This window comes from Nerophis lumbriciformis, linkage group LG18 (assembly GCF_033978685.3).
Source record: "Nerophis lumbriciformis linkage group LG18, RoL_Nlum_v2.1, whole genome shotgun sequence".
Lineage (NCBI taxonomy): Eukaryota > Metazoa > Chordata > Actinopteri > Syngnathiformes > Syngnathidae > Nerophis > Nerophis lumbriciformis.
In genome coordinates, this window is record NC_084565.2 from 6831413 (window position 1) to 6855327 (window position 23915).

At 41.2% G+C, this 23915-nt stretch overlaps 1 protein-coding gene across 1 annotated transcript in view; it reads left to right on the forward strand.

Annotated features, from left to right (window-relative positions):
* The first annotated feature begins 129 nt into the window (after positions 1-129).
* tubgcp5 (tubulin gamma complex component 5) overlaps positions 130-23915 on the forward strand; it is a 78625-nt gene continuing 54839 nt past the window's right edge. The window contains exons 1-8 of the mRNA XM_061977559.2: positions 130-348; positions 3150-3203; positions 8280-8388; positions 8444-8540; positions 8611-8690; positions 17012-17147; positions 17211-17328; positions 17390-17479. Coding sequence (XP_061833543.2) covers positions 215-348; positions 3150-3203; positions 8280-8388; positions 8444-8540; positions 8611-8690; positions 17012-17147; positions 17211-17328; positions 17390-17479 — 818 coding nt within the window. The 5' untranslated portion in view covers positions 130-214. The remainder of the gene's footprint in view (positions 349-3149; positions 3204-8279; positions 8389-8443; positions 8541-8610; positions 8691-17011; positions 17148-17210; positions 17329-17389; positions 17480-23915) is intronic.

The window sequence follows — 23915 nt, forward strand, 5'->3', positions numbered from 1 at the left end:
TCAGGAATTGTTGTTCGTTCTTTTTAAAATGTATTTATGGTGGTACATGTCAAATAAAACAATAAAAAAAAAAATGCATTTAAATTCGTCGTTTGATTCGCGCATGCGCACTCCACCCCGGAAGTTCATCGGCGATGTTGCTCCAGCTCAGGCTGCACGATCTAATGGCGTTAACTGAAACATTCCGCTGCTCATAGGAGGGGTTTTACTCGCCATGGCCCTCGCCAGCACCTTCGAGAAGGAGACGGAGCGAGAAACCAAGAATCTGATCAGGTGTGTTTGTGGTCAGGAGGATGAGGAGGAGCCCAACTTCCAGATCGCACTCAAATTTGCCTCCTCCAACTTCAGGTGAGGACAATTCATGCTTGTTCATTTACTTTAGGAGGAGAGGTAACCATGGCAACGCTAGCTAGCTGGTAGTCATAGCAACAATGGTGATGTGACAGTAGTAATAGTGATTCTAGCTAGCTGGTAGTCATAGCAACACATGGTGATGGTGACAGTAGTAATAGTGATGCTAGCTAGCTGGTAGTCATAGCAACACATGGTGATAGTGACTATAGTAATAGTGATGCTAGCTAGCAATCAATAGTAACAACAACCAATGGTGATAGAGACAGTAGTAATAGTGATGCTGGCTAGCTGGTTAGTAGTACTAACAACCAATGGTGATAGTGATAATAGCAATAGTGATGCTCGCTAGTTAGTTAGTAGTACTAACAACTAATGGTGATAGTGACAGTAGTAATAGTGGTGCTAGCTATCTAGTTAGTAGTACTAACAACCAATGGGGATAGTGACAGTAGTAAAAGTGATGTTAGCTAGCTAGTTAGTAGTACTAACAACCAATGGTGATAGTGACAGTAGTAATAGTGATGCTAGCTAGCAATCAGTAGTAACAACAACCAATGGTGATAGAAACATTAGTAATAGTGATGTGAGCTAACTAGTTAGTAGTACTAACAACCAATGGTGATAGATACAGTAGTAATAGTGATGCTAGCTAATTAGTTAGTGGTACTAACAATCAATGTGCATAGAGACAGCAGCAATAGTTATGCTAGCTAGCTAGTTAGTAGTAACAACAACCAATGGTGATAGTGACACTACTAATAGTGATGCTAGCTAGCTAGCTAGTAGTACTAACAACCAATGGTGATAGTGACAGTACTACTAGTGATTCTAGCTAGCTATCAATGGTAGCAATAACAAATGGTTATAGTGACAATAGTAGTAGTTATGCTAGATAGCTAGTAGTAACAACAAATAGTGATAGTGATAGTAGTAATAGTGATGCTAGCTTGCTAGTTAGTAGTACTAACAACCAATGGTGATAGTGACACTACTAGTAGTGATGCTAGCTAGCTAGTTAGTAGTACTAACAACCAATGGTGATAGTGACAGTACTAATAGTGATGCTAGCTAGCTATCAATGGTAACAATAACAAATGGTTATAGTGGCAATAGTAGTAGTTATGCTAGATAGCTAGTAGTAACAACAAATAGTGATATTAGTAATAGTGATGCTAGCTTGCTAGTTAGTAGTACTAACAACCAATGGTGATAGAGACAGTAGTAATAGTGATGCTGGCTAGCTGGTTAGTAGTACTAACTGTAGCGGCCCACTTGGATTAATGACACAAGATGCAGAGAGCTTCGACTGGTGCAACTTTAATTCTCTCCTCCTTTTCTCCTCACAATTTTGACACCGTGAAAACTATGAAGATGGACAGAAAATACAAATGCCATATTTCCACAAACAATACATAAATCATGTTTACATTTTCAAACTTATAAACAAATCTTTTTAGTAAACTTAAAGAATGAATTTTCACATGAATTAAGCTTAATTACAAGTTACAGCTCTTATTTAAATACAAATACTGACATTTTCCCGTTTGTTTTAAATGAAATGAACCACTTGTTTTACAATAAATAAAACCATTAGTCTCCTCCTACCTCCTTCCGCTTCCAAGGGCGCTAAGTTTGCTCCGCTAGTTAGCTTAGCTTCCACACACAGCTCGGAGTGACTCTCCTTAAATGTGACATATAAACAACACAAACACGAAGCACAATAAAATAACCTCTCACAAATGTTCACACAGAATATGAGAAATATATCTTTGTCAGCATGTTTTACCAGTCCTGGAGAAACGTGAGTATGCTGTTGAAGTCAGACAGAACGGCAGCAGGAAGTCAAGTATCAGCAATAAAGAAAGTAACAGAATAAGAGTGGGCTCTTCAAAATAAAGGCACAAAAACGTAACATGCCAGAACTGCAATTATCTCCTGAACAAAATTTGCTGCCATTTACACTAACAACCAAAGGTGATAGAGACAGTAGTACTCGTGATGCTGGCTAGCTAGTTAGTAGTACTAACAACCAATGGTGATATAGACAGTACTAATAGTGATGCTAGTTAGCTAGTTAGTGGTACCAACAACCAATGGTGATGGAGCCAGTAGTAGTAGTGATGCTAGCTAGCTAGTTAGTAGTACTAACAACCAATGTGATAGAGACAGTGGTAATAGTGATGCTAGCTAGCTAGTTAGTAGTACTAACAACCAATGGGGATAGAGACAGTAGTAATAGTGATGCTGGCTAGCTAGTTAGTAGTACTAACAACCAATGGTGATAGAGACAGTAGTAATAGTGATGCTGGCTAGCTGGTTAGTAGTACTAACAACCAAAGGTGATAGAGACAGTAGTACTCGTGATGCTGGCTAGCTAGTTAGTAGTACTAACAACCAATGGTGATATAGACAGTACTAATAGTGATGCTAGTTAGCTAGTTAGTGGTACCAACAACCAATGGTGATGGAGCCAGTAGTAGTAGTGATGCTAGCTAGTTAGTTAGTAGTACTAACAACCAATGTGATAGAGACAGTGGTAATAGTGATGCTAGCTAGCTAGTTAGTAGTACTAGCAACCAATGGGGATAGAGACAGTAGTAATAGTGATGCTGGCTAGCTAGTTAGTAGTACTAACAACCAATGGTGATGGAGACAGTAGTAATAGTGATGCTGGCTAGCTAGTTAGTAGTACTAACAACCAATGGTGATAGTGACAGTGCTAATAGTGATGCTAGTTGGTGATAGTGACAGTAGTAATAGTGATGCTAACTCTAATGAGTGTGTTTTCCTCTCAGGTTCCATCGTTTCCTGGATGTGGACAGTCACAAGGTGCAGCGAAGCATCAATGGGTGAGTGCAACTGTCAAGTCAATCTGCAGGATATTTGACCATGGGCGGAATTATTACAAGTGACCACATTTTGTGCAGGTGCATCGAGCCCAAGTAATAAGTAGTGCATCAGAATGCACAAACAGGAACAAGACATTTAAATATTTGTATTTGTTAAAAAGCTAATCTAGCATTGACACATTGGTCTCCAGAGTCGTTTCTTGTCACATCAACGCTGAAATGGCCTCCTGGTCGCAAAGACTAGAATACTTTCTGTCTTTCAACGTCACCACAAGGCTTCTCTACACGTCGTTTTACATTTATGAAAACAAAATGTTCAGGTAGTAGATGCAAGAAAATGTCACCAACAAATTGTAATAGTGACAATAGTAATAGTGATGCTAGCTAGTTAGCTAGTAGTAACAACAACAAACGATGATAGTGACAATAGTAATAGTCATGCTAGCTATCTAGTAGTAACAACAACAAACAATGATAGTGACAATAGTAATAGTGATGCTAGCTAGCTATCTAGTAGTAACAACAACAAACGATGATAGTGACAATAGTAATAGTGATGCTAGCTAGCTATCTAGTAGTAACAACAACAAACGATGATAGTGACAATAGTAATATTGATGCTAGCTAGCTATCTAGTAGTAACAACAACAAACGATGATAGTGACAATAGTAATAGTGATGCTAGCTATCTAGTAGTAACAACAACAAACAATGATAGTGACAGTAGTAATAGTGATGCTAGCTAACTATCTAGTAGTAACAACAACAAACGATGATAGTGACAATAGTAATAGTGATGCTAGCTAGCTATCTAGTAGTAACAACAACAAATGATGATAGTGACAATAGTAATAGTGATGCTAGCTAGCTATCTAGTAGTAACAACAACAAACAATGATAGTGACAATAGTAATAGCGATGCTAGCTATCTAGTAGTAACAACAACAAACGATGATAGTGACAATAGTAATAGTCATGCTAGCTATCTAGTAGTAACAACAACAAACAATGATAGTGACAATAGTAATATTGATGCTAGCTAGCTATCTAGTAGTAACAACAACAAACGATGATAGTGACAATAGTAATAGTGATGCTAGCTAGCTATCGAGTAGTAACAACAACAAACGATGATAGTGACAGTAGTAATAGTGATGCTAGCTAACTATCTAGTAGTAACAACAACAAACGATGATAGTGACAATAGTAATAGTGATGCTAGCTAGCTATCTAGTAGTAACAACAACAAATGATGATAGTGACAATAGTAATAGTGATGCTAGCTAGCTATCTAGTAGTAACAACAACAAACAATGATAGTGACAATAGTAATAGCGATGCTAGCTATCTAGTAGTAACAACAACAAACGATGACGGTGACAATAGTAATAGTGATGCTAGCTAGCTATTAGAGATGTGCGGTTTACGGGCACAACCGCGGAGTCCGCGGATTATCCGCGGATCGGGCGGATGAAATTTAAAAAAATTAGATTTTATCCGCGGGTCGGGTCGGGCGGTTGAAAAAAATAAAAAATAGATTTTAAATAGATTCAGGCGGGTGGCAGTTAAACCAATTCGGAAATATATATACATAGTTAAATGTTGTTACCCACATACGAAAAACGAGCAGGCACCTGCAGCATATGCCACAACAGAAGAAAAAAAGAAAAGAAGAGATGGACACTTTTACGGAACGGAGAAGGAACGCCTCGCCGGGGTCCGGGACCGAGGCCCCTTCCACCGAGAGGGCCCCACCGGGAGCCGTAGCTGAGGCGATCCGCGAGAAGGGCCTGACGCACGTCCAGGGTCACCACCGCACCGACACCCCGCTTCGTCCGCCTTCGCCGCGGCCGGCGTCACGCGCAGCAGTTAAGCAGCTTACCTGCCCGCCACCCCCGTGGCCGGGGGCTCGTAACAGGGGTCACTCCGCGCGCTCCGCCCGCGCAGCTTACCTGCCCGCCACCCCTGTTGCCGGGGGCGCGTAACAGGGGTCACTCGCGCGCAGTGCGCTCACGAAAGGGGTGGGGCTCACCCTGGTTCATATAGACAGCAGGACGGTGGCCATGTAAGTCGGAACCCGCTAAGGAGTGTGTAACAACCCACCTGCCGAATCAACTAGCCCTGAAAATGGATGGCGCTGGAGCCTCGGGCCCATACCCGGCCGTCGCCGGCAGCGAGACGCGCTTGGAGGTGCGCTCAGCGCGGCTCCCATATGATTGCGCACTGGTGTGCGTCTGGGCCGTGACAGCGTGGCACGCGAATGTCTGTGCTGCATTGGATCAGTCTCCTTTCTTTAACAGGCAAAAGCTTTATAACCTCACTAATGCCTTGCATCGTCTATATTAGATATATAACAACGGGCGGGTGCGGGCGGATGCGGTTCTGGTCAAATGTTACATCGGGTGGATGGCGGATGGTTGACGACTTTCTGATGCGGTTGCGGATGAAATAATTGCCTATCCGCGTATCTCTACTAGCTATCTAGTAGTAACAACAACAAACAATGATAGTGACATAGTAATAGTGATGCTAGCTAGCCATCTAGTAGTAACAACAACAAACAATGATAGTGACAATAGTAATAGTGATGCTAGCTAGCTATCTAGTAGTAACGACAACAAATGATGATGGTGACAATAGTAATAGTGATGCTAGCTATCTAGTAGTAACAACAACAAACAATGATAGTGACAATATTAATAGTGATGCTATCTAGCTATCTAGTAGTAACAACAACAAACGATGATAGTGACAATAGTAATAGTGATGCTAGCTAGCTATCTAGTAGTAACAACAACAAACGATGATAGTGACAATAGTAATAGTGATGCTAGCTATCTAGTAGTAACAACAACAAACGATGATGGTGACAATAGTAATAGTGATGCTAGCTAGGTATCTAGTAGTAACAACAACAAACGATGATAGTGACAATAGTAATAGTGATGCTAGCTAGCTATCTAGTACAACAACAAACGATGATGGTGACAATAGTAATAGTGATGCTAGCTATCTATCTAGTAGTAACAACAACAAACGATGATGGTGAAAATAGTAATAGTGATGCTAGCTAGCTATCTAGTAGTAACAACAACAAACAATGACAGTGACAATAGTAATAGTGATGCTAGCTAGCTATCTAGTAGTAACAACAACAAACAATGATAGTGACAATAGTAATAGTGATGCTAGCTATCTATCTAGTAGTAACAACAACAAACGATGATAGTGACAATAGTAATAGTGATGCTAGCTATCTAGTAGTAACAACAACAAACGATGGTAGTGACAATAGTAATAGTGATGCTAGCTTGCTATCTAGTAGTAACAACAACAAACAATGATAGTGACAATAGTAATAGTGATGCCAGCTAGCTATCTAGTAGTAACAACAACAACAAACAATGATAGTGACAATAGTAATAGTGATGCTAGCTAGCTATTTAGTAGTAACAACAACAAACGATGATAGTGACAATAGTAATAGTGATGCTAGCTAGCTATCTAGTAGTAACAACAACAAATTGTGAGAGTGACAATAGTAATAGTGATGCTTGCTAGCTATCTAGTAGTAACAACAACAAACGATGATAGTGACAATAGTAAGAGTGATGCTAGCTAGCTATCTAGAAGTAACAACAACAAACGATGATAGTGACAATAGTAATAGTGATGCTAGCTAGCTATCTAGTAGTAACAACAACAAACGATGATAGTGACAATAGTAATAGTGATGCTAGCTAGCTATCTAGTAGTAACAACAACAAACGATGATAGTGACAATAGTAATAGTGATGCTAGCTAGCTATCTAGTAATAACAACAACAAACGATGATAGTGACAATAGTAATAGTGATGCTAGCTAGCTATCTAGTAGTAACAACAACAAACGATGATAGTGACAATAGTAATAGTGATGCTAGCTATCTAGTAGTAACAACAACAAACGATGATAGTGACAATAGTAATAGTGATGCTAGCTAGCTATCTAGTAGTAACAACAACAAACAATGATAGTGACAATAGTAATAGTGATGCTAGCTAGCTATCTAGTAGTAACAACAACAAACGATGATAGTGACAATAGTAATAGTGATGCTAGCTAGCTATCTAGTAGTAACAACAACAAACGATGATAGTGACAATAGTAATAGTGATGCTAGCTAGCTATCTAGTAGTAACAACAACAAACAATGATAGTGACAATAGTAATAGTGATGCTAGCTAGCTATCTAGTAGTAACAACAGCAAACGATGATAGTGACAATAGTAATAGTGATGCAAGCTATCTAGTAGTAACAACAACAAACTATGATAGTGACAATAGTAATAGTCATGCTAGCTAGCTAGCTAGGTAGTAGTAGTAACATCACAAGTTTGTCAGTAAGTACACGGGGGTGGTGAATAAATGTGTTTTTACAGTACATTTAAAAATGCTGAGAGATGTTCCACAGTTGAGGAGCATAAAAACTAAATGCTGCTTCTCCATGTTTTGTTCTGACAGAAGAGCAGGTCTTTGAAATATATTTTGGTGGTAAAATTGTATATGCTGATGTTGGTTCTGTAAGGATCTGAGTTATGTGATCTATTTTTTTGGTATTCCAAATGATTTGTGCAGCAGCATTTTGAATCAGCTGTTGTTATATTTATCTGAAATCTCAATAACATGGAGTTACAGAGAAGCAAGTGTACGCTGCTTAGAGGGAAGAAAGAAAGAAACTTCCAGATCTTTATATCCGTTTCGGGAATGTGAGAAGCGAGAGGAGGATTGGAATGAAATGGTCCGTCTTTGGGAGGGAGGAAGGAGGATGAGCAAAATATCTCAACTCTTAACTGATTGTGAACAGGAATGTTTTGGTTAAATGTAGGAAAAGGCAGTAATACGGCATCAATCACAAAAGAAACACATTTGGAGAATGCAGTATCGTAATACTCGTAGTTTCCCTCTGATTTCAACATGTTGTTCAGGAGTGTGTAGAATGACATTAATCAGTTTTCATTTAAGGGTTGAAACGCATCAAGAGCTGCAAAAAATCTTTAAAGTAGCCGAAAACTTTGGGAAATGTCTTTTTCCAGAATCTACGAGAAGCTCATGGTCCACTCAGAAGTCAGGAAAGCCGAAAGCTGGATGAGGCTGACTGGCGAGTTCTTCAACTCCCCTTTATTTACCAGCAGTGAAAAAAAGGTAGTTGACACCTTGCCTTTCATAAGTCAGACCTGATGAGACCACTGTGTTGCAGACTGACGCCCACTACAGCGTCTTGTCACTGCTGCTCTGCTTGTCAGGGTCCCCCTCCAACACCAACTTCACGGAAAGACCCCGCGCGAAGGAGGCTGGTGTGTCCTGGTTTTTAGTCACACCATTATTGTCACACCTGTGTGACTTTTTTCATTCTGTCCTCCGCAGAGCCAGAGGACAGTTTTGACTGGGCTAGATACCTGACGGAGGGAGAGGACTTGGACCGGGGGCCCTTCCGGGATACTCCTGTGAGTAAAAACTAGGGATGGGTACCGATTTTAGAGTCAGAAGTAGGGATGGGTATCGTTTACGTTTTTACCAATACGACTACCAAATCAATACCGTGCCTGAAACGCTACTTTAAAAAATATTTTTATGGACTAGACTCGTCATTGAAATACCTCCTTATACAGATGAAATGATCCGCCCAAATGCAGCTGAGATAGGCTCCAGCACCCCCCGTGACCCCAAAAGGGACAAGCGGTAGAAAATGGATGGATAAGTACTAGAGATGTCCGATAAATGATTTAAAATGTAATATCGGAAATTATCTGTATCGGTTTCAACCTCCCGATTTTTCCGGGAGACTCCCGAATTTCAGTGCCCCTCCCGAAAATCTCCCGGGGCAACCATTTTCCCGATTTCCACCCGGACAACATTATTGAGGGCGTGCCTTAAAGGCACTGCCTTTAGCGTCCTCTACAACCTGTCTTACTTGCCAACCTTGAGACCTCCGATTTCGGGAGGTGGGGGGAGGCGGGTGGGGGTGGGCGTGGTCGGGGTGGGACGGGGGCGTGGTTGGGGGCGTGGCTAAAAGGGGAGGAGTATATTTACAGCTAGAATTCACCAAGTCAAGTATTTCATATATATATATATATATAAGAAATACTTGACATTCAGTGAATTCTAGCTATATATATATATATATATATATATATATATATATATTCATTTATTTACACATATACACACACACATAACACTCATCTACTCATTGTTGAGTTAAGGGTTGAATTGTCCATCCTTGTTCTATTCTCTGTCACTATTTTTCGAACCATGCTGAACACCCTCTCTGATGGTGCATTGCTGTGTGGCATGCACAAAAGTGCTTTCATCAAATGCACTAGATGGCAGTATTGTCCTGTTTAAGAGTGTCACAACATTGCTGTTTACGGCAGACGAACTGCTTTACGGTATACAAAAAAGTGACTGCTGTTGTTGCCACGCTGGGAGGACGTTAATGAAACTGCCTAACAATAAACCCACATAAGAAACCAAGAACTCGCCCTCCATCATTCTATAGTTATAACGTGATTGGGCAGGTACGCTTTTTTATATTGTGGAGGACCTGAGTCCGCCTGAATTTCGGGAGATTTTCGGGAGAAAATTGGTCCCGGGAGGTTTTCGGGAGAGGCGCTGAATTTCGGGAGTCTCCCGGAAAATCCGGGAGGGTTGGCAAGTATGTCTTTTCCTCCATACAAACAGCGTGCCGGCCCAGTCACATAATATATGCGGCTTTTACACACACATAAGTGAATGCAAGCATACTTGGTCAACAGCCATACAGGTCACACTGAGGGTGGCCGTATAAACAACTTTAACACTGTTACAAATATGCGCCACACTGTGAACCCACACCAAACAAGAATGACAAACCCATTTCGGGAGAACATCCGCACCGTAACACAACATAAACACAACAGAACAAATACCCAGAATCCCTTGCAGCACTAACTCTTCCGGGACGCTACAATATACACCCCCCGGTGTATATTGAGACGGAGGTCTCAAGGTTAGGCAAGTATGCTCTAGTATACTCTGGACTGAAGCTGTGTGCCTTCATTGTTTTTGTAGCTGTTGTTTTGAGGCATGTTTAAAAAAAAATAATCGAATCAAAGTATAGTATTTCTCATAGTTGTAGTGAGTATCAGGATTATCTCAGGGAGAGCATGTCCCAAAGCTGCTTTTTTGAGGCATGTTAAAAAAAATAATGCACTTTGTGACTTCAATAATAAATATGGCAGTGCCATGTTGGCACTTTTTTCCATAACTGGAGTTGAAGTTGATCTCTTATTTTGGAAAACCTTGTTTTTGATTGATTGATTGAAACTTGTATTAGTAGATTGCACAGTACAGTACGTATTCCGTACAATTGACCACTAAATGGTAACACCCCAATAAGTTTTTCAACTTGTTTAAGTCGGTCCACGTTAATCATTTCATGGTAAAGTTACATTGTTTAATGCATCCAGCGGGGCATCACAACAAACTTAGGCATAATAATGTGTTAATTCCACGACTGTATATATCGGTATCGGTTGATATCGGAATCGGTAATTAAGAGTTGGACAATATCGGATTTTGGCAAAAACGCCATTATCGGACATCTCTAATAACTACCATAAGCAGTGTTGCGAATAACGGTGTTATATGATAACAGTGTTACTTGTTACTAGTAACAAGTACCGTATTTTCCAGACTAGAGAGTGCATCGGGATAAAAGCCACACCCACTAATTTTTAGAAGAACATTTTTTTTCCTTATATTAGCCACAGATATATTTGTTGTGAAATGAGATATTTACACAGAAATATTCTGTAAATGTTAATTGTGTCCACACGGTGTCTGTAACACGGCAGTAAAACGGCTGATCAAACAAAACAGAAGTCACGGTCATGGACTCACTAGCTGCGCAAGCTAACTCTCCAATCAGCTAAACCATAGGTGTCAAAGTCAAGGCCCACGGGCCAGATCTATGGCCCCCCGGGATGATATTTGATTAGTATTAGAACCGGCACTCGGGCCACAGCTGCCTGCTTTGAAGGAAGTTTGTTTTTGTCTGTGAGCCTGTTGAAAAATGTTTTCCCTTGAAATTAGTGACAGAGCCATACAAAAATGTTGGATTATTCATTTAATCATTAAATAAAATACAGTACACTGTGTTAGGTCTCGGTTCAATAGGTTATTTGCAATCATTTTAATTAGAGATGTCCGATAATGGCTTTTTTGCCGATATCCGATATTGTCCAACTCTTAATTACCGATTCCGATATCAACCGGTACCGATATATACAGTCGTGGAATTAACACATTATTATGCCTCATTTTGTTGTGATGCCCCGCTGGATGCATTAAACAATGTAACAAGGTTTTCCAAAATAAATCAACTCAATTTATGGAAAAAAATGCCAACATGACGCTGCCATATTTATTATTGAAGTCACAAAGTGCTTTTTTTTTTAACATGCCTCAAAACAGCAGCTTGGAATTTGGGACATGATCTCCCTGAAAGAGCATGAGGAGGTTGAGGTGGGCGGGGTTGGGGTGGGGGCGGAGGGAGTAGGGGGAAGCGGGGGGTGTATATTGTAGCGTCCCGGAAGAGTTAGTGCTGCAAGGGGTTCTGGGTATTTGTTCTGTTGTGTTTATGTTGTGTTACGGTGCGGATGTTCTCCGAAATGTGTTTGTCATTCTTGTTTGGTGTGGGTTCACAGTGTGGCGCATATTTGTAACAGTGTTAAAGTTGTTTATACGGCTAACCTCAGTGTGACCTGTATGGCTGTTGACCAAGTATGCGTGGCATTCACTTGTGTGTGTGAAAAGCCGTAGATATTATGTGATTGGGCCGGCACGTAAATGCAGTGCTTTTAAGGCGCTCCCCCAATATGGTTGTCTGGGTGGAAATCGGGAGAAATTCGGGATAATGTTCGCCCTTTTTTCGGGAGGGGCACTGAAATTCGGGAGTCTCCCGGGAATATCGGGAGGGTTGGCAAGTATGACTGGGAGACAAAACTGCTCTGTACTTCTCCCTACGTCCGTGTACCACTCCGTACAGCGGCGTTTTAAAAAGTCATACATTTTACTTTTTGAAACCGATACCGATAATTTCTGATATTACATTTTAAAGCATTTATCGGGCGATATTATCGGACATCTCTAATTTTAATAGGTTTAAATAAACATTGAACCAAATTTTGTTTTTTGGCCCTCTGATGTATTTGACTTTGACATCCCTGAGCTTAAACAGACTCAAAAACTCCTCGGTGACACTTTGGTGAATTCACTGAGGAATTTGTGAAACTAAAACAATACAAAAATATTGCCATTGTACAAACCCCGTTTCCATATGAGTTGGGAAATTGTGTTAGATGTAAATATAAACGGAATACAATGATTTGCAAATCCTTTTCAACCCATATTCAGTTGAATGCATTACAAAGACAACATATTTGATGTTCAAACTCATAAACTTTATTTTTTTTTTGCAAATAATAATTAACTTAGAATTTCATGGCTGCAACACGTGCCAAAGTAGTTGGGAAAGGGCATGTTCACCACTGTGTTACATGGCCTTTCCTTTTAACAACACTCAGTAAACGTTTGGGAACTGAGGAGACACATTTTTGAAGCTTCTCAGGTGGAATTCTTTCCCATTCTTGCTTGATGTACAGCTTAAGTTGTTCAACAGTCCGGGGGTCTCCGTTGTGCTATTTTAGGCTTCATAATGCGCCACACATTTTCAATGGGAGACAGGTCTGGACTACAGGCAGGCCAGTCTAGTACCCGCACTCTTTTACCATGAAGCCACGTTGATGTAACACGTGGCTTGGCATTGTCTTGCTGAAATAAGCAGGGGCGTCTATGGTAACGTTGCTTGGATGGCAACATATGTTGCTCCAAAACCTGTATGTACCTTTCAGCATTAATGGCGCCTTCACAGATGTGTAAGTTACCCATGTCTTGGGCACTAAGACACCCCCATACCATCACACATGCTGGCTTTTCAACTTTGCGCCTATAACAATCCGGATGGTTCTTTTCCTCTTTGGTCCGGAGGACACGACGTCCACAGTTTCCAAAAACAATTTGAAATGTGGACTCGTCAGACCACAGAACACTTTTCCACTTTGTATCAGTCCATCTTAGATGAGCTCAGGCCCAGCGAAGCCGACGGCGTTTCTGGGTGTTGTTGATAAACGGTTTTCGCCTTGCATATGAGAGTTTTAACTTGCACTTACAGATGTAGTTACTGACAGTGGGTTTCTGAAGTGTTCCTGAGCCCATGTGGTGATATCCTTTACACACTGATGTCGCTTGTTGATGCAGTACAGCCTGAGGGATGGAAGGTCACAGGCTTAGCTGCTTACGTGCAGTGATTTCTCCAGATTCTCTGAACCCTTTGATGATATTACGGACCGTAGATGGTGAAATCCCTAAATTCCTTGCAATAGCTGGTTGAGAAAGGTTTTTCTTAAACTGTTCAACAATTTGCTCACGCATTTGTTGACAAAGTGGTGACCCTCGCCCCATCCTTGTTTGTGAATGACTGAGCATTTCATGGAATCTACTTTTATACCCAATCATGGCACCCACCTGTTCCCAATTTGCCTGTTCACCTGTGGGTGTCATGACTTGGTCCATGGGTTTAGTTTTTCCAGAAGGCAACGGAAAGTTGGCTCGGGCGAGACGGGAATGTGAGTGCATGATTGTTTATTACTATCAAAAAAAGTACAAACGAAAAGCGCGCACAGTGGCGGAGAACAAACTATGAAACCAAAAGACTATAGCATTATTAAACAAAAACTTACTTGGCTTGGACTAAAGTTGCAGCATGAAAGATGGACATGAAAAAACAAGTGTCAGGAATGTGAAGAGCATAAATGTGGGATGTCGCCAGAAAGCCAAACTGAAAACAATGAACATAAATACTACAGACATGATTAACGAAAACAGGTGCGTGATTCAAAACGTGAAACAGGTGCGTGACGTGACAGGTGAAAACTAATGGGTTGCTATGGAAACAAGACAAGGGAGTGAAAAGCCAGAAACTAAAGAGTCCAATAACTAAACTAAACAAAACATGACTAAAACAAAACATGATTACACAGACATGACAGTGGGATGTTCCAAATAAGTGTTTGATGAGCATTCCTCAACTTTATCAGTATTTATTGCCACCTTTCCCAACTTCTTGGTCACGTGTTGCTGGCATCAAATTCTAAAGTTAATGATTATTTGCAACAAAAAAAAAATGTTTATCAGTTTGAACATCAAATATGTTGTCTTTGTAGCATATTCAACTGAATATGGGTTGAAAGGGATTTTCAAATCATTGTATTCCGTTTATATTTACATCTAACACCATTTCCCAACTCATATGGAAACGGGGTTTGTAAGTTAACTTAAAAGTGTTAGCATATTAGCTAATGCTAACGATGCCAGCGTCATTCCGTTACAATAGATCGTACAAATATGCATGCTATTAGATGCATTTTTAAAGTTGATATGTAATCATTAAACAAATGAACATAAATTACCATATTAAGATACGAGATAATCCTTCGTTTTATTTATATTTATTTATTTATTTATTTGACAGGGACAGTACAGTTAAACATTGCTACCCATAGGTAACCGATGTCAAAGTACATAAGACTTCTAGTCACAGGATCATTTGCAGTCCGCGTCCCTGGTTAGGCTTTTAAAGAAAAAATGAGAAAAGTGAAAAACATACAAAAGGATTAAGACAAGTACAAAATAGAAATACATTTAAATAATTGGCCCCCGTTGTCCATTACTACAAACAGTTCTAGTGATCACACTTCTGATTTTCCTTAAGCCACTTTTTCAGTTTTGTGGAGAAAAGTTTAATGTTCAACTGTGATTTTAACTGACTTATCCCACAACAGTGAGTTACAGTGTTACAACAGCAAAGGGCATAGATTGCAAACATAAAGTGAACTAAGTACACGTATTGCATAGAAATAAAGCTAAAATGTAAAAGATACGAGAAAAACAGATACTACAGCATGGAATTTTTAGGGGAAAAAAAACATTTGTCGTCAGCATTTCCAGTCATTACCACATGAAAACACCAAAGTGCATGTGGAGCTTGTCGTTACAACCCGTTTACAGTAGTTGGCATGGTAACCACCCACCCCACCATAGATAGACCGCAGTCCTGTGGCAAACACTGCAGTTCAAAAAGTCCACTTGAAAACCCCAAAAGCAGTGAAGTTGTCACGTTGTGTAATTGGTAAATAAAAACAGAATACAATGATTTGCAAATCCTTTTCAACTTATATTTAATTAAATAGACTGCAAAGACAAGATATTTAACGTTCGAACTGGAAAATGTTGTTATTTTTTGCAAATATTAACTCATTTGGAACTTGATGCCTGCAACATGTTTCAAAAAAGCTGGCACAAGTGGCAAAAAAGACCGAGGAAGTTGAGGAATGCTCATCAAACACTTATTTGGAACACCCCACCGGTGAACAGGCTAATTGGGAACAGGTGGGTGCCATGATTGGGTGTAAAAGCAGCTTCCATGAAATGCTCAGTCATTCACAAACAAGGATGGGGCGAGGATCACCACTTTGTCAACAAATGCGTGAGCAAATTGTTTAAGAACAACATTTCTCAACCAGCTATTGCAAGGAATTTAGGGATTTCACCATCTACGCTCTGTAATATCATCAAAGGGTTCAGAGAATCTGGAGAAATCGCTGCATGTACGCGATGATATTACGGACCTTCGATCCCTCAGGCGGTACTGCATCAAAAAGCGACATCAGTGTGTAAAGGATATCACCACATGGGCTTAGGAACCGTTCAGAAAACCACTGTCAGTAACTACAGTTGGTCGCTACATCTGTAAGTGCAAGTTAAAACTCTACTTTGCAAAGTGAAAGCCATTTATCAACAACACCCAGAAACGCTGCCGGCTTCGCTGGGCCCGAGCTCATCTAAGATGGACTGATGCGAAGTGGAAAAGTGTTCTGTGGTCTGACGAGTCCACATTTCAATATGTTTTTGGAAACTGGACGTCGTGTCCTCCGGACCAAAGAGTAAAATAACCATCCGGATTGTTCTAGGCGCAAAGTGTAAAAGCCAGCATCTGTGAGAGTATGGGGGTGTATTAGTGCCCAAGACATGGGTAACTTACACATCTGTGAAGGCGCCATTAATGCTGAAAGGTACATACAGGTTTTGGAGCAACATATGTTGCCATCCAAGCAACGTTATCATGGACGCCCCTGCTTATTTCAGCAAGACAATGCCAAGCCACGTGTTACAACAGCGTGGCTTCATAGTAAAAGAGTGCGGGTACTAGACTGGCCTGCCTGTAGTCCATTGAAAATGTGTGGCGCATTATGAAGCCTAAAATAGCACAACGGAGACCCCCGGACTGTTGAACAACTTAAGCTGTACATCAAGCAAGAATGGGAAAGAATTCCACCTGAAAAGCTTAAAAAATGTGTCTCCTCAGTTCCCAAACGTTTACTGAGTGTTGTTAAAAGGAAAGGCCATGTAACACAGTGGTGAACATGCCCCTGTGACAACTTGTTTGCAATGTGTTGCTGCCATTCAATTCTAAGTTAATGATTATTTGCAAAAAAAAACGAAGTTTCTCAGTGTGAACATTAAATATCTTGTCTTTGCAGTCTATTCTGTTTTTTATTGACCATTTACACAACGTGACAACTTCACTGGTTTTGGGTTTTGTAAGTAATCAAGCTCGTGCGATGGATGGTTTGTGTTATTTGTATTCCATGCGGACCTTCTCCAGGAGTGGTCCGAGGAGGAGAGCGAGGAGGAGGACGGCCATCAGCCAATCAGCAGGGAGGACTCTGGCATCCAGCTGGACAAAACCCCCCAGGAGGACAAAGAGGGCGGAAGCAAGACGGTCCAGGTCACATGGACAGGTAGGAACCGATGGCCGTGAGCAAAAGTGAGCACGTCCTGAATGACGACGTGTGTCGTGGCAGTGGGCGAACCCGACGCTCGGGTCTGGCTGGAGCATCACGTGGTGACCCCCTACTGGGTGGGACACGCCACTCGATTCGCCCACAGCCTCCATTTGCACTCCAACCTGCTCAATGTCTGGTAGGAGTGATGTGGCCTCTTCTGTTGTGTTGTACCTCGTGTTTGACCCGGTCCTGCACAGGGACCAGCACCTGTACAACACCGACCCGCTGTACCTGCCGGAGGAAAAACCCTTCATCACAGAGACACAGGTTATCCGAGAAACGCTGTGGTGAGTAGTCTGGTACTTTGTTAAGGACTGAGTCAACATCCATGTATTTTAGTATAGTTTCTCAAGGGACTGTGCTTAGATGTACTTTAGAGTAGTCAGTGTAAAGCTTGTACCACAGTACAGTGCTCCAAATGTTCACTTAAGGAGGCCCTAAGTATGTTTACCCTGATTTCAAGACTACAAGCTGCTACTTTTTTCATACGCTTTGAACTCCGCGGCTTATAAAAGGGCGCGGATAATTCATGGATTTATTTTCCGATGATGGCCATAATGCAAACAAAAACTAAGCAAAGACACTGGATATTGTTTGTCCTATGGCGCCATCTTTCGGACGAGCACGATCACTGCAGGTGCTACGGCGCTCCTCTGTTTAGAGCTTTGAACCGGAAGTACAAGTGCCATCCCGTCTTCCGAGTCGTCCTTACTGTTTCTGCTCGTCTGGATTCTTTATTCGTCACTCCGAGCAACGTTTGTAAGTTTGACAATATAACTAAAACAATTCTCTCTCTGTGATGTCTGTAGGAGTGTTTTCATGCGTATTTGTACGTGCTACGACGCTAGCGTTGTTAGCATTAGCTAATATGCTAACAGGTTCACAAGTGTCTGTGTCAGTGTAAAGCGTGCACCACAGTACAGTGCTCCAAATTTTCACTTAAGGAGGCCCTAAGTATGTTTACCCTGATTTCAAGACTACAAGCTGCTACTTTTTTCCTACGCTTTGAACCCCGCGGATAATTCATGGATTTATTTTCCGATGATGGCCATAATGCAAACAAAAATTAAGCAAAGACACTGGATATTGTTTGTGCTATGGCGCCATCTTTCGGACGAGCACGATCACTGCAGGTGCTACGGTGCTCCTCTGTTTAGAGCTTTGAACCGGAAGTACAAGCGCCATCCCGTCTTCCGAGTCGTCCTTACTGTTTCTGCTCGTCTGGATTCTTTATTCGTCACTCCGAGCAACATTTGTAAGTTTGACAATATAACTAAAACAATTGTAGGAGTGTTTTCATGCGTATTTGTACGTGCTATGACGCTAGCGTTGTTAGCATTAGCTAATATGCTAACAGGTTCACAAGTGTCTGTGTCAGTGTAAAGCGTGTACCACAGTACAGTGCTCCAAATGTTCACTTAAGGAGGCCCTAAGTATGTTTACCCTGATTTCAAGACTACAAGCTGCTACTTTTTTCCTACGCTTTATACCCCGCGGATAATTCATGGATTTATTTTCCGATGATGGCCATAATGCAAACAAAAACAAGTAAAGACACTGGATATTGTTTGTGCTGTGGCGCCATCTTTCGGACGAGCACGATCACTGCAGGTGCTACGGTGCTCCTCTGTTTAGAGCTTTGAACCGGAAGTACAAGTGCCATCCCGTCTTCCGAGTCGTCCTTACTGTTTCTGCTCGTCTGGATTCTTTATTCGTCACTCCGAGCAACATTTGTAAGTTTGACAATATAACTAAAACAATTGTAGGAGTGTTTTCATGCGTATTTGTACGTGCTATGACGCTAGCGTTGTTAGCATTAGCTAATATGCTAACAGGTTCACAAGTGTCTGTGTCAGTGTAAAGCGTGTACCACAGTACAGTGCTCCAAATGTTCACTTAAGGAGGCCCTAAGTATGTTTACCCTGATTTCAAGACTACAAGCTGCTACTTTTTTCCTACGCTTTAAACCCCGCGGATAATTCATGGATTTATTTTCCGATGATGGCCATAATGCAAACAAAAACAAGTAAAGACACTGGATATTGTTTGTGCTGTGGCGCCATCTTTCGGACGAGCACGATCACTGCAGGTGCTACGGTGCTCCTCTGTTTAGAGCTTTGAACCGGAAGTACAAGTGCCGAGTCGTCCTTACTGTTTCTGCTTGTCTGGATTCTGTATTCGTCACTCCGAGCAACGTTTGTAAGTTTGACAATATAACTAAAACAATTGTAGGAGTGTTTTCATGCGTATTTGTACGTGCTATGATGCTAGCGTTGTTAGCATTAGCTAATATGCTAACAGGTTCACGAGTGTCTGTGTTAGTATTATTAACTTACAACGGCGTTCTTTTTTGTATTGTTTCACTTTGACAAATTCCGCGAGCGGGTCCATGACGATGACTTCTGTTTTGTTTGATAAGCCGTTTTACTGCCATGTTACAGACACCGTTTGGAAACAACTAAAGTGTGTAAATAATTTATTTTTATTTACATACATTAAACTCTGTGGCACTGTTGGGGGAGTGGCCGTGCCAGCAACCTGAGGGTTCCTGGTTCAATCCCCACCTTCTACCAACCTGTGTCCTTGAGCAAGACACTTCACCCTTGCTCTTGATGGGTCGTGGTTAAGGCCTTGCATGGCAGCTCCCGCCATCAGTGTGTGAATGTGTGTGTGAATGTGGAAATAGTGTCAAAGCGCTTTGAGTACCTAAAAGGTAGAAAAGTGCTATACAAGTATAACCCATTTACCATTTACAGAATATTTTTGTGTGAATATCTCATTTCACAACATATATATCTGCGGCTTATAGTCCGGTGCGGCTAATATACTGAAAATATTTATTTTAATATTTAGTCGGTGCGCTACAAAATGAAATACACTATATTGCCAAAAGTATTTGGCCACCCATCCAAATGATAAGAATCAGGTGTCCTAACCACTTGGCCACAGGTGTATGAAATCAAGCACTTAGGCATGGAGACTGTTTTTACAAACATTTGTGAAAGAATGGGCCGCTCTCAGTGATTTCCAGCGTGGAACTGTCACAGGATGCCACCTGTGCAACAAATCCAGTCGTGAAATGTCCTCGCTCCTAAATATTCCAAAGTCAACTGTCAGCTTTATTATAAGAAAATGGAGAAGTTTGGTAACAACAACAACTCAGCCACCAAGTGGTAGGCCACGTAAACTGACAGAGAGGGTGTCAGCGGATGGTGAAGCGCATAGTGCAGGGGTGTCAAACTCAAATACAGAGTGGGCCAAAATTTAAAACTGAACAAAGCCGCGGGCCAAGGTTGAACAAATTAACCTTTAACGTACTCTACGAGCTATCGTCACGTCCGCTTTCTATCCATTCTAACATCGTTCAGACCCAGTCACAAGATATGTGCGGCTTCTGTACGCACACACGAGCGAATGCAACGCATACTTCATCAACAGCGATACAGGTTACACTGAGGGTGCCAGTATAAAAAACTTTAACACTGTTAGAAATATACGCCACACTGTGAACCCACACCAAACAAGAATGACAAACACATTTTTTTTTTTTTTTCCCAACTTTTTTTATTGGCATTTTCAAATAGACAGAAAAAATGCAAGTCGAAACAGTACAATTGTAAAGTCAGTAAATTATTCACACCCTTTCCCTTAAAACCCAAACCACCCACCCTCCCACCTCACTCAGGTCCCATCAACGAGGGACAAATGGCACACTTATATAACAAGTAAGACGACAAAGACAGACACATTCTCACACACACACACACACACTAATCGGACCGTGGACCGATTAGTACCGGGCCGCACAAGAAATAACAATTTTATTTTTTATTTTTTATTTTTTATTTTTTATTTTTTATTTTTTATTTTTTATTTTTTATTTTTTATTTTTTTAAATTAACTCAACATAAAAAACACAATATATACATTATATATCACTACGAGGCCAGAGACAACATAAACACAACAGAACAAATACCCAGAATCCTTTGCAGCACTAACTCTTCCGGGAAGCTACAAAATACACCCCCGCGACCACAAACCCCCCCCCCCCACACACACACACACCCTGTAGCGTCCCGGAAGAGTTAGTGCTGCAAAGGGTTCTGGTTTGGTGTGGATTCACAGTGTGGCGTATATTTCTAACAGTCTTAAAGTTTTTTATTCGGCTACCCTCAGTGTAACCTGTATCGCTTTTGATGAAGTATGTGTTGCATTCTAATGTGTGTGTGTGCAGAAGCCGCACATGTTATGTGGCTGGCTGGCTGGCTGGCTGACTGGCTGGCGTTTGGATTGGCGGGCCAGCTTTAGTGTTAATTTGATATCGCCTCAAGGGCCAAGTGAAATTACACGGCGCGCCAGAGTTTGACACCTATGGCATAGTGCAAAGACTTTCTGCACAGCCAGTTGCTACAGAGCTCCAAACTTCATGTGACCTTCCAATTAGCCCACGTACAGTACGCAGAGAGCTTCATGGAATGGGTTTGCTGCATCTAAGCCATACATCACCAAGTCCAATGCAAAGCGTCGGGTTCAGTGGTGTCAAGCAGTGATCCCCAACCACCGGGCCATGGCCCGGTACCGGACCGTGGACCGATTAGTACCGGGCCGCACAAGAAATAACAATTTTATTTATTTATTTTTTATTTTTTATTTTTTATTTTTTATTTTTTATTTTTTATTTTTTATTTTTTATTTTTTATTTTTTTAAATTAACTCAACATAAAAAACACAATATATACATTATATATCACTATAGATCAATACAGTCTGCAGGGATACAGTCCGTAAGCACACATGATTGTATTACTTTATGACAAAAAAAAACAATATACTGTATATCGACATGGATGACAGAGTCTGGTGTGGATGAACTTGACTGGCCTGCACAGAGTCCTGACCTGAACCCGATAGAACACCTTTGGGATGAATTAGAACCAGGCCTTCTCTACCAACATCAGTGTGTGACCTCACCAATGCGCTTTTGGAAGAATGGTAGGAAAATTCCTATAAACACACTCCGCAACCTTGTGGACAGCCTTCCCAGAAGAGTTGAAGCTGTAATAGCTGCAAAAGGTGGACCAACGTCATATTGAACCCTATGGGTTAGGAATGGGATGGCACTTCAAGTTCATATGTGAGTCAAGGCAGGTGGCCAAATACTTTTGGCAATATAGTGTAAATCAAGGACTCAGTACAGTATCATAGGAAAATAAAGTAATAAAAAAGTAATTAAAAAATTTAATAAAAAATGTTTTATAACAAATGTTTTATTTATTTTTGTAACATTTTTAATTACTTTATTTTTATATGATAGTGTATATATTAGAGATGCGCTGTTTTCGGACACAACCGCGGAGTCCGCGAATTATCCGCGGGTCGGGCGGTTGAAAAAAAAAAAAAAAAGATTTTATCCGCGGGTTGGGTCGGGCGGTTGAAATAAAAAAAAATTAGATTTTAAATAGATTCAGGCGGGTGGCAGTTAAACCAATTCGGAAATATATATACATAGTTAAATGTTGTTACCCACATACGAAAAACGAGCAGGCACCTGCAGCACGCCACAACAGAAGAAGAAAAAAAAAGAAATGGCAACGCCGGCAGCAAACGTGGTACGCGACAAACTAAAAAAGGGAATACTAAAGACCAGGGGAAAAAAAGGCCAGAAAAGTTCAGCGTGGACTCGTTTTTATGAGGTTGTAAATCAGGATGATAGTAATGCTGGCTACGTGATTTGCAAGAGCTGCGACGCTGTTTATGTCTACGACAGTCACAAAACCGGGACATCTAACATGGTGCATCACATTTGTGCAAAACCCCGAACCTCCACAAACACCCTGAGCATGAGCAGTTTCGTCCGCCGTGATCCCAGAAGAGTGCCACAGGATGTTAAAACAAGGCTTACAGATGCATGTGTGAACGCAGCTGCCTGCAGCAGTTTGAGTGGCGCGAGCGCGCTTGGAGGTGCGCTCAGCGCGGCTCCTAGATGATTGCGCACTTGTGCGCGTCTGGGCCGTGACAGCGTGGCACGCATTGAATGTCTCTGCTTCATTGGATCAGTCTCCTTTCTTTAACAGGCAAAAGCTTTATAATCTCACTAATGCCTTGCATCGTCTATATTAGATATATAACAACGGGCGGGTGGCGGTTGGCGGGCGGGTGCGGTTTTGATTAAATGTTAGTTCGGGTGGATGGCGGATGGTTGACGACTTTTGTGATGCGGTTGCGGATTAAATAATTGCCTATCCGCGCATCTCTAGTATATATAGTCTTTGATTTATTTTGTACAATTTTCCATTTTGTCCATTATTTATGCACTTTCATTTTTGAAGTTGTTCTTGATTTATTATATCAATTTATTGACCACAGCTGTGACTATTTAAGTGCATCACTTCCTGTTAAAAAAAACTGCACACTGACGAAGACCTGGTCGAAAGCGGTCTGTGTTGGGAGCGCCTGTGCAGTTTTTATTAAAATTATTAGAAGGACACGAGTAGAGATGTCCGATAATATCGGACTGCCGATATTATCGGCCGATAAATGCTTTAAAATGTAATATCGGAAATTATCGGTATCGGTTTCAAAAAGTAAAATGTATGACTTTTTAAAACGCCGCTGTACGGAGTGGTACACGGACGTAGGGAGAAGTACAGAGCGCCAATAAACCTTAAAGGCACTGCCCAATCACATAATATCTACGGCTTTTCACACACACAAGGTCAC